Source organism: Globicephala melas, chromosome 15, assembly GCF_963455315.2.
Source record: "Globicephala melas chromosome 15, mGloMel1.2, whole genome shotgun sequence".
NCBI classification, from domain to species: domain Eukaryota; kingdom Metazoa; phylum Chordata; class Mammalia; order Artiodactyla; family Delphinidae; genus Globicephala; species Globicephala melas.
The window spans coordinates 62,533,393-62,550,440 of NC_083328.1; the positions used below are offsets into that span (position 1 = coordinate 62,533,393).

The 17,048-nt window shown below is 42.5% G+C and overlaps 2 protein-coding genes across 10 annotated transcripts in view; one reads left to right on the plus strand and one right to left on the minus strand.

Annotated features, from left to right (window-relative positions):
• GSS (glutathione synthetase) overlaps nt 1-17,048 on the minus strand; it is a 106,969-nt gene that overhangs the window by 21,927 nt on the left and 67,994 nt on the right. For all 5 annotated transcript variants that reach the window (XR_009558945.1, XM_030830807.2, XM_030830810.2 and 2 more), the window contains 2 exons: nt 5,430-5,495; nt 572-804 (listed from right to left, as the gene is read on the minus strand). Coding sequence is in view for 4 of the 5 variants with exons in the window: in XM_030830807.2 (XP_030686667.2) it covers nt 572-804; nt 5,430-5,495 (299 nt within the window). In the remaining variant the exon portion in view is untranslated. The remainder of the gene's footprint in view (nt 1-571; nt 805-5,429; nt 5,496-17,048) is intronic.
• Nucleotides 902-17,048, plus strand: part of ACSS2 (acyl-CoA synthetase short chain family member 2) — a 50,629-nt gene continuing 34,482 nt past the window's right edge. Inside the window, exons 1-2 of one of the 5 annotated variants that reach the window (XM_060284374.2) lie at nt 902-1,039; nt 10,064-10,259. In XM_060284374.2, coding sequence (XP_060140357.1) covers nt 10,141-10,259 — 119 coding nt within the window. In that variant the 5' untranslated portion in view covers nt 902-1,039; nt 10,064-10,140. Of the gene's footprint in view, nt 1,040-3,698; nt 4,066-10,063; nt 10,260-17,048 lie in introns of those variants that run through there. The other 4 variants (XM_060284372.2, XM_060284373.2, XM_030830802.3 and 1 more) reach the window with 4 other exon arrangements.

The following is a 17,048-nucleotide window of genomic DNA, read 5'->3' on the forward strand; positions in this document are numbered from 1 at the left end:
CTGGTCCCCAAGGACTTTGAGAGGTCATGCAGTCCATCCCCCTGTCTCCCAGTACCCATCACTCGCAGATGGATGGGAATCATATTCTCTTTACCCCTCCCGGGACACGAAGAGATTCTCAGCTTCTTCTCATGGTCTCTCCTTCCCACAATCCCTGGCTGTGGGGAAGTTCTTCTCAAGACCTAGCTTCTATCCATCCTGCTGCAGTCTCTGACTTGGTTTCTCCTATCCTGTTCTCTGTGACTAGAGAAAATCCTCTTCTAGGTGATCACAGCTGTTCCTTAGGAACTCCCCGCCAACATTCCTTCCTTATTAGTTGGTTCTTCCCAAGGGGGTAACCCCAACCCCTCCTACTGCAGTCCCTAGCATCGTTCTCCCTTGTCGCATCCTAAGCCTCCAAGGAAGAAATGCATCCCCAGCCCCACCAGATAATGAACAGAGACAAGGGAGAAGGGAGAGGTCCAGAAGGAAGGGAATGAATTAGGGAGATGGAGCTGGAGGTGATGCTTCGCGTAGATGAAGGAGGACCGGGGACGTCCCAGGGGGCAGGGACGGGGCCAGCGGGCCTCACCGGTATCTGGGTCTCCCAGGAAGGCGTCCTCGTCCTTGCGGCTCCTCAGAGGGGCCGCGGGCGCCGGCTCGTCCTCCGGCAGCCTCGGGAAGCTGGTGATGCTCATGTAGTCCACCGGCGAGTAGGCGCCCAGGGCGCTCTCCTGACTGGCCTCGTTCTCTGCCGCCATCCTCGCCCGCGCCCCCAGCAGCGCAGCGCCTGCCGGAAGTGGGGCGGCGGGGGCCGGGCTGGGGCTTGAGGCGGGGGAGACGGTGGGGAGGAGGGAGGAGGGCGGGGCCTGAGCTCCTGGACCGCCGGGAGGGGGCGCCTCAAACCCAGACCCTGGAGGGTGTCGGGGTTTGACTCGGCCCCGCCTGCTTAGCGTTGTCAGCCTGCATTGAGAGCGCAGGTTGGGGTGTGAGTGTGGATGCAGAGCCTGCAGGACGGGTCCGGGTCGCGCAGTCGGGGGTCAGGAGGGAAGAGCACGCGGTAAGCGCGACCTTAGTGGCGCGGGGCACCTTACGTAGCCCAGGGACCAAACCCCTTCCTCCTTCCAGTTTGAGCTAGGATCCTCCTCAGACTCCAGGCTCCTTCCTCGGCTCGCAGTCCCTTTCACTGACTGCAAACCTCCTGTCGACCCCAGATACTGTCTCTAATGCCAGACTCCTCGAACCTCAGACACCTCCTTGGACTCCAAGATCCTTATCCCCCTATCTCAGACTCTTCCTCCGACCCCAGACCCCTCTTTCGACTTCAGACTCCGCCTTCACCCCCGACCCCCAGCCCCAGCCCCTACTTCATGTGCAACCTGCTTCATTTCGAGGCCCTTCCTTGGACATCTCTCCTCGGACGTCAGATCCTTCCCTGGACCCCCCACACTTCGTCGACTCCTCTTTCAATCACAACCGCTTCTAGAACCCCTGACCTATCAGCATAGGGCAGTGAACCTAAACTTGAGCTTGTCTTAGGATCTTAAAAGCGGATCCCTAGATTCCACTCTAGCGATCATGATTTAATTGGCTGGAATGGGGTCTCTGGAACTTGCATATTTACCATTATTTAAAGAGCTTTTATTTTATGTGGTTCTGGAAAGGAAACTTTGAGAAAGAAATCATGGTGGTGGTGATATGGTAGGAGTGGGCTGGGTTGGGGGAGGATAAAAGGGTAAGGACTGGGTCTAAAGTCTAGGTATCTGGGTTCTATTCCCTCTGCTACAGCTTACAAACTATGTGATCTTGGGCAAAACACTTAATCTCTTTGCGTATGGGTTTCTTCATTTGTAAAATGGAGAGAATGACTGTATCCATCTCTGGGTTGTGAGGACTAAATAACACACGGAAAGTTTTTAGTATATGGCTTGACACCTACTTAATACAGTAAATGCCATAATCATTATTAAAAATTTTTTCTTAATCTCGTGGATTCTCATCTTGTCCAACCGGATCCATCCTCTTCTCACTACACCATAGTTTGCACTACTACCCCATTTCCAGGGATGGGGTGTTGGTTCCCTATATTATTAGGCCTCTTGTCCAGACTTCCATTTCACAGTCCACAGGCAGAGGGAGGGGACTGGTCAAGCCCCTGGCCACACATCCCCTCCTTCCCCAACCCCAGGCTCCACGCTCAGAGATGACCTGAACTGCTTGTAAATCCATTATGGGCCCAGCATCTGCAGTGCCACCTGTAGACAGGAGAGGGCAGCAGTGTGTTGGGAACAGCTCTGGGGCCTGAAAGAAGGGCTGGGAAGAGGGGAGAAGGGAGAGGGCTGCCCAGAACTTTGTGTGTGGGATGGAAAGATGACCGTTTATACTAGGACTGTGTGCCATTGCATGTGCCTTTCTCTTCACAGAGAGGTTCCTATCTCCTCAGTGAGGTCCATAGGGCTTATTATGCTTCAGTGAAGTCTGATCCCCTCAGTGGTGTGCATTCCCTCAGTGTAGTAAGAGGCCCTTCAGTGGGGTTGAGTCCTCTCAGTGGGGTTCATGTCTCTTTAGTAAAGTCTATATATTTTGTATCTCTTTGGAGGAAGCCCATGTCCCCTCAGTAAGGTCAGTGACCTTCAATGCCATTCATGTCCTATTAGCAGGGTCCACAGCCCTTTCAGTGAGATCTGAGATGCCCCAGTAAGATCTGTGTTCCCTTAATGGAGTCCATGTACCTTCAGTGAAGTGCGTGTCCCTTTTGTGCAGTTAATGCCTCCTCGATGAAGTATCGTCTTCTCAGTGGGGTCCATGTCTATTCCATGAGGTCTGTATCCCTTCCGGGAGCCCTGAGACCCTTTCCTCAGGATTGGGTAGGCTCTGGATCAAGATCTGACCATGGGGAGGTTTGTTTGTTTGTTTTTTCCAGTTTAGGGTGTGCTGGCCTTGCAGCTAGCTGGACAAAGAACAAGAGAGCAGGTGGGAAGGGAGGCTGGGCCAGGTGGGGTCCTGTGTAGGCTTCAGGAAGTGGGGGCTGCCTGCTTCCGGTCCTCAGAATCACCCTTGGAGTTGGATACTTAAGGATCCTTCCTGCCTTGACGGCCATTCTGTGAACCGATGGGCAGGAGTGGGCCCTTCTTGGTGGTAAGTGCAGGTGGGAGATGGAGGGTCCTGACTGGTCTTTCCCGTCTGGAGTGGAAGAGAGAGAGAGAAGCCAGAGGTATCTGAACCCAGGTGTGGCAGGGGAGGGGTCTCTTGGTGAAGTAAGAGACTGGGAAGGAAAGAAGGGTGTGATTCCTTCTACTTGCATAGACTTTGTCATTTCACAAGCCTTAGCGTCAGCCTGATGAGGCGGTAAAAACACCTGGAGTCAGGAGACCTAGGTTTGGCCCAAGTTACGGTCGTTGTTTTTTCTGTGATCTTGTACAAAGCCCTCCCTTTCCCTGAGTTTACCATTTATGCAATGAAATGGGTTTACTAGCAAAGACTGAAGGCGCCTCCCAGTCTTTACTTGAGTCTTTGCATTTTAGGTCTGGATGGAAATTCGTAGACCCTGTCACAGCCAGCCTCGCCACTCCCCGTCACTCCATGGGCCCACCCTCTCTCCCGTCACGCCTGGCCCCTCCCCTTCTGCTTTCACGCTGCGGTTCCACCCCTTCCGCAAGTCAGCTCCGCCCCATCCCCCAAGCAATGTTCGACTTTTCCCTATCGGTCTCTTTGCTAGCCCTGGTCCCACCTCCACCAGGCATCGCTCCGCCCCTCCGGGCCGCCTCCCCCGCCACATGCCTAAGCCACGCCTCTGCTGTCAGGCCCCGCTCTTCTCTGAAGGCCCCGCCCCTCGGTCGGCCTGTTTTCCCCCTCCTGGTCTTCCGCTGAGACCGCCAAGGCTGCTACGGTGTTCGGAACTTGAGGTGATGGGGCTTCCCGAGGAGCGGGGCCGGAGCGGCGGTGGGAGCGGGGTCCGGGAGGAGGCTGGAGCCCGGAGCCGGGCGCGGAGTTGGTCTCCGCCGCCCGAGGTCAGCCGTTCCGCGCACGTCCCCTCGCTGCAGCGCTACCGCGAGCTGCACAGGCGCTCCTTGGAGGAGCCGAGAGGTGAGGCCGGGCCCGGGCGGGCCTGAGGGACGTCAGGGAGGAGAGAAGTGGGGGGCTCACAGGAGAGTGAGGAGTTGGGGTTCCCTTGGGAAACTGAGGGGTCCGTGAGAAGATAGAGGTTTTGTGAGGGAAGAATTGCGGAAAAGGGGTTCCGGGAGGAGAGGGGGATTCTCTGAGAAGGAGGGTTCTGTAGGAAATGAGGGTTCCCTAGGAATTGGCGGAGTTCCTTGGCGGCTTGGGGGTTTCGTGAGGAGATGCAGGTTTTGTGAGGAGAGTGAAAGTGTCCTAAGAAGAGAACACTTCCTCAGGTGAAAAGGCGGGTTCTTAAGGGCGCAGAGCGCCTTGAGGAGAGGCGGGCCACAAAGAGAATTTTCTTAGCCGCTTTTCAGACCAGCCTACCCAGTGCCTCCTGACACCTTCAACCTGTGAGTTAGTCTCCACTGCTGAGGGGCAGTAGGGTCCCATCCCAGGGTCCCCAAATTAGTAATGGAGTCCCAGATCTATTTTTAGTATTTTAGAAATCCCAATGGAAACTACCATATAAGACTGAACAAGTCACTAAAATGTTGTCTTTTTAAAAAAAATTAGGGATGGGATTGTAATAACTCAGAAATTCCGATAGGTAGTTCCATGTCTTTAAGAACGTGTGGGGAAAATTCCCCATCTGTGCCCTCAAGCTGGGTTAGGGGTCACAACTGTAGCTGAGGTGGGAGGCAGCATGATGTTGGCAGTGGGACAAGCATGAACCACCGAATCAAACTCAGAAAAATCTAGATTTAGATCCTGGCTCTACCACTCATTTACTGTGTGGCCTTAGGCAGATTTTAAAACCTGTCTGGAATTCCTTTTCTTTATCTATAAGACAGAGGTAATAATACCTGCCTCACAGTTTCGTTTGAGGGCAAAAATGAGTAATAAGTGAAGTGTGCATTATAGAGTGCCTGATGCACAGTAGCGTTCACTAAATAGCGGTTAGTCTGATAACAATAGGAACAAAGTGGATGAAGCAATTATTGAGTAATGCAAGATGAGACTGAATCAAGTGTAGAGTGGTTGATTGCTGCATGCAGTGTCCAAGTTTGAGTCCTCAGACCTCTTTTATTTTTTTAAGGTGTTCGTATAGATATTTATTGACTAAATTTGCCTACATAGAGAGTGTCTTACTGCTCATTAATGTATACCACACCTTAGACAAATATTACACTTGAAAGAGTCAACTGGTTGATAATTCTTTCCTTGCCAAAAGTTTCTATGCTTTATAAAAGAATTCACAGTAGGCTTCCTTTAATAGGGAAATGAGCCAATATCTTTAAATAAAAACACAATCACATGGAACTTTCATAAAACACACTTATATCACACACCTGTATCCACCAGCCATTCCAGGATTCTGACTTCTTGGGATAACACCATGTTTTTGTTGGGATTCTCTAGGAATAAAATATAAAGACCAATTAATATACTGGTCCTATAATAAGATCATATCTTCATTTTTCCAATGGAGACTGCCTGGTTGGCTCTCAGAGAGGTGATCTAATCTATAGTCTCACCCCCTAATCTAAGTTCACTTTCAGGTTAGATGTCCCCAGCTTGTTTCTTTTCTTTTCTTTCTTTCTTTTTTTTTTTTTATTGAAGTATAGTTGATTTACAATGTTGTGTTAGTTTTAAGTATACAGCAAAGTCATTCAGTTATTTATGTATATCCTTTTTCAGACTCTTTTCCCTTATAGGTTATTACAAAATATTGAGTATAGTTCCCTGTGCTACACAGTAGGTCCTTATTGGTTATCTATTTTACATATAGTAGTGTGTATACGTTAATCCTAAACTCCTAATTTATCCCTCCCCTCCTACCTCAGACCCCTTTTCACTTCTCTTCCCTCTCTATTTTCTCCTGTCATGAGTTCTGTTTCCCAGGGGTGAGCTATTTTTTTTTAATTGAGGTAACATTATTTAAGTTCCCTGTGTACAGTGTTATATTTCTACTTCTGTATACACTACAGTGTGATCACCACCAAAAATTCAGTTTCCATCCATTACCATATAGTTACCCTCTTTACTCATATTCTCCTCCCCAACCTTCCTCTCTGGTAACCACTGATCTGTTCTCTGTATCTACGTGTTTGTTTTTGTTTAGTTTGGTTTGTTCATTTATTTTGTTTTGTTTGTTTTTTATATACCACATAGGAGGGAAAGCATATGGTATTTGTCTTTGTCTTACTGTCTGAAATGGTGAGATTTCATTCTTTTTATGGTTGAGTAATATTCATATATCCATATAATAAATATATATCTCTATATATCACATCTTCTTTATCATTCATCTATCAATAGACACTTAGGTTGCTTTCATATCTTGGCTATTTATTGTAAATACTACTACAATGAACATAGGAGTACATATATCTTTTCAAAATAGTGTTTCTGTTTTCTTCAGAAAAATACTCAGAAGTGGAATAATGGATTGTATAATAGTTCTATTCTTAATTTTTTGAGGAATCGCCATATTCCAAAGTGGCTGCACCAATATACATTCCCACCAACAATGTATGAGGGTTTCGTCTCTCCATATCCTTTCCAAAACGTGTTATTTCTTGCCTTTTTGATAATAGCCATTCAAACGGGTGGAGGTGATATCTCATTGTGGTTTTGATTTGCATTTCCCTAATAATTAGTAATATTGAACATTTTTTCATGTGCCTGTTGCCCATCTGTATGTCTTCTTTGGAAAAATGTCTATTCAGCACCTATGCTCATTTTTTAATTGGGTTGTTTGTTTTTTTGTTGTTGAGTTGTATGAGTTCTTTATATATTTTGAATACTAACCCTTTATTGGATATATGATTTGCAAATATCTTCTCCCCAGGGGTGAGCTATTACTGTCACAAGAACTCCTTTTCTACATATTTAGCTCTGTATCCAGGATCTCACTTTTGCTCTAGTCTCAAATTTCATAGGTCTGTAGATCATTTTATTCACACACCCTGTTGTTATACAATATTTAATAGGACTGTGACTCAGATTTACCAATTTTCCCTTCCAAACCTGCTTTCCTCCCTAATTTTCTAATCCCTGTCAATGGCACCATCCCAGATCCTATCTATCTGTATATCTTATTTATTTATAGATTGCTTACTGCTTACTAAGCACAAATTCTGTTTGATTTGATGTAGAGACTATTATCCCCATTTTATGGAGAAGGAAACTGAAGCTTAGAGAGGTTAACTTAACTGCACAAGGTCACACAGATACTTAGTGGTGGAGCTGTGATTTGAACCAAGGTAGTTTTGATTGCAGAACCTGTTCTCCCAATAGCTATGCTGTTCCTCTTCCCTGATCCACAGGCTGCCTTTCACCAAATTCTGTCAAATACTCTTTCAAAATCTCTCTCAGGTTACCTTTTCTTCCATTCCCATAGACCCTTTTAATTCAAGGGAGCAGACTCCTAATTGCTTCTCTCTCCACTAGTCTCACTCATTTCCAATATTTCTGGTAGATTTAGATTTAGATTTATCTAAACACTATTAGCCTGATATTATGGAAACACTGCTTTCATATGTCACTTCAAAAACTTGTAATAGTTCCCTATTTCCTACAGCTTCAAATTAAAATTCTGCCTTTCTTTCAGAGTCTCTGGATAACTAGCCCACCCCACCTTTCTATTCTTACCTTCCGCTACTCCCTATCATATACCCCTCATTCTACCACAGGTCATTCTTGTTGATATACTGGATACACAAAAGTCCCTTTCCCATCTCCTAGCCTTTGCCCATTCCCTTCTGTTCCTCTCTACCTAGTCGAACCCCAACAATTCCACAGAGCATTCCCTGATCATCCCAGACCATTTTCATCTTTTCCTCTTCTAAACTTCTTCAGTACTTAGAATGTGTGCCAAAGAAACATCCAGAGTTCAACAGCTCCACCAGAAATAAACAAAAACTAAAACTAAGTGATCATGGACTTCCCTGGCGGTCCAGTGTTTAAGACTCCGAGCTTCCACTGCAGGGCGCACGGGTTTGATCCCTGGTTGGGGAACTAAGATCCCATATGCAGCGTGGCGTGGCCAAAAAAACAAAACAAAGCAAAGCAAAGCAAAACAAAAAAAACTAAGTGATCATAAAACTCAGTTTTCTTCACTCCTTGTTGATGGACATAAATGTGGTTCATATATAGTTTTACATAGTTTATGCGTACTAATTATCACTTTAAAATATTTTTGAGTATACACACATACTCAGTGTAGTTGTAACAACATGGACTTTAGAGTTAGACCCATTTGTTCCCTCTTTAATGGCCATTTAGTATTCTATTGTTATCACTACCAGTATTGCTAGTTTTTATCAGTTTTTTCATTATTGGGCTTTAGGGTTGTTTCTAGTTTCACTATTATAAATAGTGTTAGTATAAACATCTCTTGAGTAATCTCTTTTTTTCTTTGGTATTATTTTCTTAGAGTGGGTTCCCCAAAGGTAAGTTAGCAGATGAAAGAGTATTAAAAATGTTATGATTCTTGTCAGGCATTGCCCTGTTGTTCAGTAAATTGTGCTAATTTCTTATAATGCTGTTATCATATAAGAATATCTGTTTTCTAGGGCCACTCAAGCATTGAGTTTAATCTTTCTTTTAGTCTTTGCTAGTTTTATTGGCATATAATGGCACCTTGGGGTTGATTTAATTTGGATTTCTTTAATTCATTGCAAATTGTACTCCATGTGATTTAGCTTTCAATTATATTCTGTCTTGTATATTCAAAAATATTTTATGTTAGTCTTATCTCTTTAATCAGATTATATAAGCTAAATCATCTAACCTTGAACAAGTCACTTTACCTCTATAAATTTGATTTCTTATCAGTAAAATGAGGGGGTGATAACCTCTAAAGTTCCTTCCATTATTATGGTTCTAAGTGTCTCTCTCTCCTCTAGCTCCTGATCCAGTACTGAGATTATCCTAGGTGTTCTGCAGTTGTATGTTTAACCTGTTGAGTACCTTTTCTCCAAAGTAGCCAGGCAAATATTTCAAGATTGTAAATCTGATCATGTCCTTCTCCTGATTAAACTCCTATGATGGCTCTCCATTGCTCTTAGGGTAAATAGCAAATTCTTTATGCTTCCTTAGAAGCATTCCTTAGAATCCTTAGAATCCTTAGCTTCCTTAGAATTCTTCCTTAGAAGGATTGCGTTATCTGCCCAGTTTATGCATCAATTCCTGCTGTTCTTTCTGTAATTCTCAGTGCTTCGGCCTAAGGGAGTTCCTCTTAACGCATACCCTTGGTTCTTTTCTGTCCCATAATAATGTCTTTCTTGGTGGGGGCGTGGAGAAAAACTCCTATTCATCTTTCAGATTTTAGCAACAATGTCTTCCTCAGGGCAGTTCAAATGGTGACTTAGTAAATGTACAACCTGGGCAAATTATTTAACCTCTCTGAGCCTCGATTTTCAAATCAATAAAATAAGAATGAAAATAAGGCCTACCTCCTAGGGTTGTAGTAAGAACTAAATAAGATAATGCATTTAAGGAGCTTAAAGCAACATCTGGCACTTAGCAAGTAACACTTGGGCAAGTAGTAGTAGGAGAAAGAGATGCTCATTAAATAATTGCTGAGAGTGAATGAACAAATTAAGCCTCCTATGTCATGGAAGCCTCTGTGGGTAAAGGATTTCTTCCTTTCACTAATTAGTTCATTTAAAAAGTTACTGATTGACTACAACGTACTAGGCATTGTGGCTACAATTTAAATAGAGGTGAAAAATGGAGTGGCAGTTTTGAGAAGGGAGGGAAGAAATTTGAGTCAAGATTCAGCCCATGGGAATAGAAGGTGGTTTAGGAGTGTGGTGTGTGTTAAGATTTGATAGATAGGTAGAGGAGGGACCCAGGTGGTAGGTCCTAGAGTTCAAGGCGGAGTTGTGACTTGATCCTGTGCATAGACTGGTAAGCCATCTGAGGATAAATATGTCTGAGAAGCTAAGTGATGTCTGGGCTTCCTTTTCTGTTGCAGAGTTTTGGGGAGACATTGCCAAGGAATTTTACTGGAAGACCCCATGTCCTGGTCCATTCCTCCAGTACAACTTTGATATGACTAAAGGGAAAATCTTTATTGAGTGGATGAAAGGAGCAACTACCAACGTCTGCTACAATGTACTGGATCGAATTGTCTACGAGAAAAAACTTGGCGATAAAGTTGCTTTTTACTGGTAAAAACATCTATTTTATAGCCTGTGGCAGATAAAAAGTCATCCTCACATTTATATAGTGTTTTATAGTTCACAAAGTACCTTAAAAATCCATGAATTCATTTGATACTTACAACGACCCAGAAGAATAAGCAGAGTATCATTAACTTAATGTCTCAGGTGAGGAAAAATACCTCAAGTAAGTTAATGACTTCCCTAAAATCACATAACTAGAATGTGACAGAATTGACATTCAAAGCCAAGTGTCCTGACTTCTAGTCTAGTGTTCTCAACTTGGAGAGGAACAAGGTGAGAGGGTAAATAGAAGCAAACAGTACTAAGTAGCTTTCTTTCTCATTCTTGCTTTGGGAGAAAAATGGATATTGGATTTTTCACTACCACTACCACTGTTATCATCATTACCTTTGATTGAGATATATGCCAGACACTGTGCTCAAGTGCTTAGCAAATATCATATTTGATGCTCACAGCAACTAAGAATACATTATTTATTTTCCTCATTTTACATATGTGAAAACTGAAATTCTGAGATGTAGATAAATGACTTATCTGAAGTCATACAACTAGTAAGAAGCAGGGCTAAGATTCAAACCCCAGTAGCACAATTCCAGAGTTTATACTCTTAACCATGACACTATACTATCCTTTTAATTTCTTATACTAGCCTCCCAACTTAGCTTTGCAAAGTAGGTATTCTTTGCTCCATTTTGTAGCTGAAGAAATGAAGCACACATCTGTGCTTCATAGTGAATAAGGTCATAGCATGAGTAACTGGTAGAGCCAGGATTCAAACCCAAGTCTGTCTGATTCCTTGCTTTTAACACTAGGCCACACTGCCTCCCCAACTGAAACTGAGACCCCCCTCCTCCTAGCAACATAGCTTAGAGGAGGTGTTACAAAACTGAACCTGATATAGGATCTTGAAGTTCCAGTTATTGGAGTGTTGCTTCTGCCACCAACCATGAGCACTTTGGAATTGATCTATTTCTTTTTAAGTAAGCCAATTGGAGCACGTTGGTATTTCATGGAAGAATTAAATTGGTAGTCAGTAAAAATTTGCCCAGTTTGTGTGATATATTGAGAAAAGCCCTAACCTGAGAGATAGGAAACTCAGATTCTTATTCCAACTGTGCCATTCACTTGCTTTGTAACCCTAGGCAAGGCATTTAACTCTCTGAAAGTCAGTTTCCTCATTCATAAAATGGGGGTAATATTTCTACCCTTGTATTTATCTCTAGATTGTTATGAGAATCAAATATGATATTGTAAAAACATTTATTTGTTCATTGGAAAACAACATACAGATGTGAGTGGTCTGTTATCACATTACCATTGTTCAGTTTGGGGTCACTTTGCCACTGAAAGTCATGGCCTATTATGCCTATTGAGACTTTGTTTAGCTCCTGCCCTGGGACTTTATGCTTGAGCTCCAGCTGACACTTGGGCCCACCTCCTAGGTTCCTTAGGGATCAAAAAACCTTTAAAGATTTGCAGAGGAGATGCTTTTGTCTAAATTTGTTACCTGGTTTGAAATAATTCAGGTGCAAGATGAAAGACTGAAAAACACAGGCCAGAGTTGTCCAATCACTGGATATTGCTGCAGAATGCTGAGGCCCTTCTTTTATTTCCCCTACCATCCATACCTGAACAGAGCCTGTCTCCACATTTGTAAAATGAAAGGAGTAGATTAGATCAGTGTTCTCCCAAGAATGCTCTAGGAACCACTCACTAACTACTAGACATATTAGCAGGGGCTTCTTGATTCATGAAACAAATGAGACTGAGAAGCACTACATAATAAATTACCTTTGTGGGATTCCCAATGTATATTAATATAGTAAAGACTCCAAGAAGTCCTACAGTAAAGACACCTGATTAATTTTAACATGGGATTTCTAAAGTTTATTTGAGCCCCAGACACATTTCGTAGCATGCTATTAACATTAAAAGAAGCAGTATTCCATGGAACACCAATTTGGGAAGCACTTGATTATATAGTCTCTACATTTACTTCCAGTGCAAAATTCTGTAACTCTATAACAAGACATTTTCACTCCATTTTTACATTGGTCACTCAACCAATAAGAATTTTTAAAGATTTTGGGTACACAGCCCTATGTTAGGTGTTATGGTACAAGGGTAAGAAGAGTGGAGACAAGTACCACACTGGCCATTATTATTCAATTCTCAAGCTACAAATAACATTTGTTAAAAGAAAGTAAAGTGCAAACATGCGAGATACTTGGTTACTTCCCTTTTCTACCTCCATATTTTAAAAATAATATGCTTACACTGCTATTTCTTCATCTTTTTTTTTAGAAAGTATTGACTTCCTTTTATGATAGATGAGAATTCAGTTCTTGTATACTCCTCCAGCTTCCTTCTCTTATCTCCTCAATATAATTATACCTCTGTTTTTTAGTTGATTTAAAAATCAATGTTTATGTTAGAATAATCTATCACAGTTGCAGTTCCTTTTATGTAAAGATTTTTTTTCACAGAAGTTAAAAATCACCTGCCATTTTTCTTGCACTATTTGCCTTTCTCATATTCTCAATATTTTTCAAACTCTGTATCATATAATTTATTCTCTGAAGTGCTGTTTTTCTCCTTTGTCCTTTGTCTTGGAGCCCACCTTCTTCCCGCTCTAATTTCTATTAATGCTTTTAAAGTGACATCTTTTCAGTGATTTGTTCCAGTTGATATACTTCTTATGGAGCCATAGTACGACTTTCTTTTCAACCTAGGCATTTAGATAGCTATAATGGCATTAGAAAACCACATTTGTAGGTCACTTCTTGTTTTAGGGCATATCTTATATACATACTGAAATAATCCACAAAGGAAATAGTGCTCTTAGGAAAGTACTCCAATAAGCCAAAATAGAACAATATTAAGGAAGAAGTTAGCCTTTTACTTTTGGCTTGACACATTGTAAATACTCACGGAAGAACAGTATTTTTAGAATTTGAAGTGACTGTTTTAGAGTCCATCTAGGCCAGCTCTCTTTACAGATGGGTAGATTAAGGATCAGAGAAGCCAAGTGATTTGCTTAAGGGTGATAAACCTGCTTGGAGACAGAGCTGAGACTAATCTCCAGATATCCTCACTCCTAGTCAACTTCTCTTTTTACCATATGATACTACAGTGGACCCTTGAACAACTCGAGGGTTAGAGGTGCCAACACTTGCACAATCCAATCTGCATGTAATTTATAGCTGGCCCTCCATAGCCTCTGTATCCGAGGTTCCACATTTGCGGATTCAGCCAACAGTGGATCATGTAGTACTGTAGTATTTACAATTGAAAAAAGTCTGCATATAAATGTATTCATGCATTTCAAACCCGTGTTGTTCAAGGGTCAACAGTACTTCGTTATTCTAGCTGTGCAGTACTTGGCTGTGACCAGTGAAAAGAGAAATTATAGTTAAATATTAGTTAAATTAACTTTAAATTAATTTGCTTAAAAATGTAAAATAAATGGTGTCACCAGGTTTAAATGGCCCAGACCCTTTAATGAATGTAAAATAGATTTACATTCTATTGGGGAAGACCAGACAGGCCTACATGAAACAGCCTGAAAGCAATTATGGGTCAAATTGCACAGAGCCACTTTTACTAATAGTTCACAGAAGGGAGAAAGCATTGCAGGGAGGCAGTATAACATAAAATTAGGAGAATGTGTTTTGGTGTCAAACTAACCTAATTTGAGTCCTGTTTCTGCCACTAACTAGCTTTACGATTTTGCACAAGTTACTTAACCTCTTTGAGCCTCAGTTTTCTCAACTGTGAAATGTAGATAAAAATAGTTTTTATCTCATGGAGTTGTCAGCTGAACAGGATTGAAAAGGATAACAAACCCATGTGTCCAATTCCTGGCACATTGAAAGCACTCAAATATTAGCCGCCATTATTATTATTATCGGGACAGTGAGATGACCAAGTCTGTCTAGAGTAAAGGGTTTATGTAGGGAACAATTTATTCATTCAATACATATTAAGAACTTACTATGTACCAGGAAGTATTTTGAACAAACAGACAAACTCTCTGCCCTCGTGGAGGTTATATTCCAGCTTAAGGAGACAGACAATAAACAAACCAACCAATAAATATGTGACAGGTAGTGATAAGTGCTATAGAAAAATACAGAGCAGTTTAAGGAGAAAGGAATGATAATGAAGAATGGGGATTGATAAGGGAAGCACTCTCTGATAAAGGTGACATTTGAGCAGAGATATGAAGGAAATGGAGAGTGTTATGCCCATAGCTGGGTTGGGAAAGGGAAATATTCCAGGTACATGGAGGAGCAAGTGCAAAGGCCCTGAGATGGGAGTGTTCTGCTACCTGGGGTATTTGAATACTAGCTAGGAAGTTAGTGTAGCTGAAGCAGTATTAGCTAGAAAAACAGAGTAGTAGGGAATGAGGTCAGCAGGACACTAGATTGTATAGAACCTTGAAAGACTTTTGGGTTTTATTCACAGTGAAATGGGGAACCACTGGACAATCTTGAGCATAGAAGTAAAAATGATTTGACTTATGTTTAGAATTATGTTTAGAATCTGTCTTTGTGTTGAGAATAGACTGTAGAAGGGCAAGAATAGAAGCACGGAGATCAATTATGAGGCTATTATAGAAATCTAGCTGAACAATGATGGTGATTTAGACTTTAGTAGTAGCTTGAAGGTGGTTAAAAGTGGTCAAAATCTGGATCTATTTTGAGTGAAGAGCCCATGGAATTTGCTGACTTGGATTGGATTTGAGGAGTGAGAGAGAGAGGAGTCAAGGTTATCTTCAGCAGTGGATGAGGTCCAGGAATGGGACATCTTGACTATTTTTGGAGACCTAGGAAAGATTTTATGCAGGGGAATGATGCAGTCACAGCTGGGCTTAAGAAGATTAATCTGGATTCATATGGAAGTGAGAGTGGAAAGTCAGAGAACTGAGAGTTTTGTTATTCAAGGTAGAGATGCCTGAACTGGGATATTGCTGGTGGGAATGGAATTGAACAATGAAATGTTAGAGTAATTTAGAGGAAAGAAACCAACATAGGTAACTGGGTGTGTAGATGGTGGGCGCACAGACAGAGAAAGTGAGAGAGAAGAGTCAAGGGTCCCCTTAGTCTATATAACACTTTACCTCTTTCAGAGGCACACAGTCATCTGATCCAGAGGCTAAATTTGCCCTTAAGACTTTGGTTTTAACCTCTCTTGCACTTTCTTCCCCCTAACATGGCAGGTTCGTGGGGATTTATGTGTGTACGTGTGAGAAGGAAATCAGTAACAAAGTTATTAGAAAAGTAATTCAGGGAGAGATAGTCGGTGAGGGATATTAGAGGTAGCTCAAGGAGTTAAAGGGATACTGGCAAACAGTGGGAGATTGGGGGATTAAGTAAGCAGTGGGAGATTATGGGGAGTGGGTGGAAAGAGTGGTTGATGGCTATTATTCTGGTGATTTATATGAGCTGCTCAGTCTCTAGGTTATTCCAGGAGAGGAACCCAATCTCCAAAGCCAAAATATTTGGTATAGTCCATTCCTTCTACTTTTTGCTTTGTGGTTGCCTATGGCTATCATTATCTCTATACCATCTCCCCCTTCAACCTCAGCTGAAATCACTGAAATATCTCTCCACAGGCTCTATTATTCAGTCCTTCCTTAGAAACTTCTGAGAAGCAGGTGACTTTAGGACAGAAGCTCTGCTCTCAGGATCCCTGTATGTTCCTGAGTATGAGTTCCAAAATATGATATTTAGAACCGTCCAGATCCTGGTGGGGTATGTGTGAGTGTGTGTATTTGAGGAGGTGTGGGGATGGTTGGGAAGGTGAGATAAGCCCATGGTCTGACAAGGAGAAGATTGTCAAGGTGACATGGAAAACCAGAGCCCTAGAGTGTGTTATCTTAGCATTCATGTCCAAGGACTCTGTTAATTATCTAGGTCCATGTTCTGGAGTTCATTTCAGTGAACTAGATGATCACTAGTTGATCACTGGTTCAGTGAACTAGTTGATCACTATGGGAAGGGAGGGACTTTTTTGTCCTCCATCTATATCTCCACTGGTTTCACAATAGTGTATTTACTTATTCAAATATACCATTTGACCCTTGAACAATGTGGGTTTGAACTGCATGGGTCCACTTATACGCAGATATTTTTCAACAGTAAATACTACAGTACTGCATGGTCTGTGGTTGGTTAAATCAGCAGATATGAAGGAATCAAGGATATGGAGAGGCAACTGTAAGTTATATGCAGATTAACCCCTATGTTGTTCTAGGGTCTACTGTACTTGCTAAGGAAAAACACTCATTTGAGAAAGAAGATGGCCTCAGACCATTCTCTTCCCCTCTCTGGGCCTTCCCTTTGTGGGAGTGGTGGGAGATGAACTACTGATACTCTGCAAGTGGTGGGAGATGAACTACTGATACTCTGCAACACTGAGGTTTCAGGATTCTGTGATTGTTTCTGAAGAGGAGGTTGTTTTTAGAAGTTCTGTTGCAACCTATAATGACTCTGTGGTGACTCAATAGGCAGGCTGGGCTTCTGTTGAGATGATGAAAGAAGAGGAGGATTTTAGAAGGGATGAAGAAGCTGAGGAAGAGAATCTGATCCCCTTGTCTGGTAATATGAACACTTTAGCATAAATGCTTTAATCTAACGGGAGATATGTGGGGAAATAACTATTGCTGGGAACAGTCTTTCTCCACTTGAATCAGGCGGGCAGATTGTGGAGGAGGACTGGAGGATTTCATGTTTAAGGTGGATCTCTAATTTTCTTCTCTCACTTCCCCTG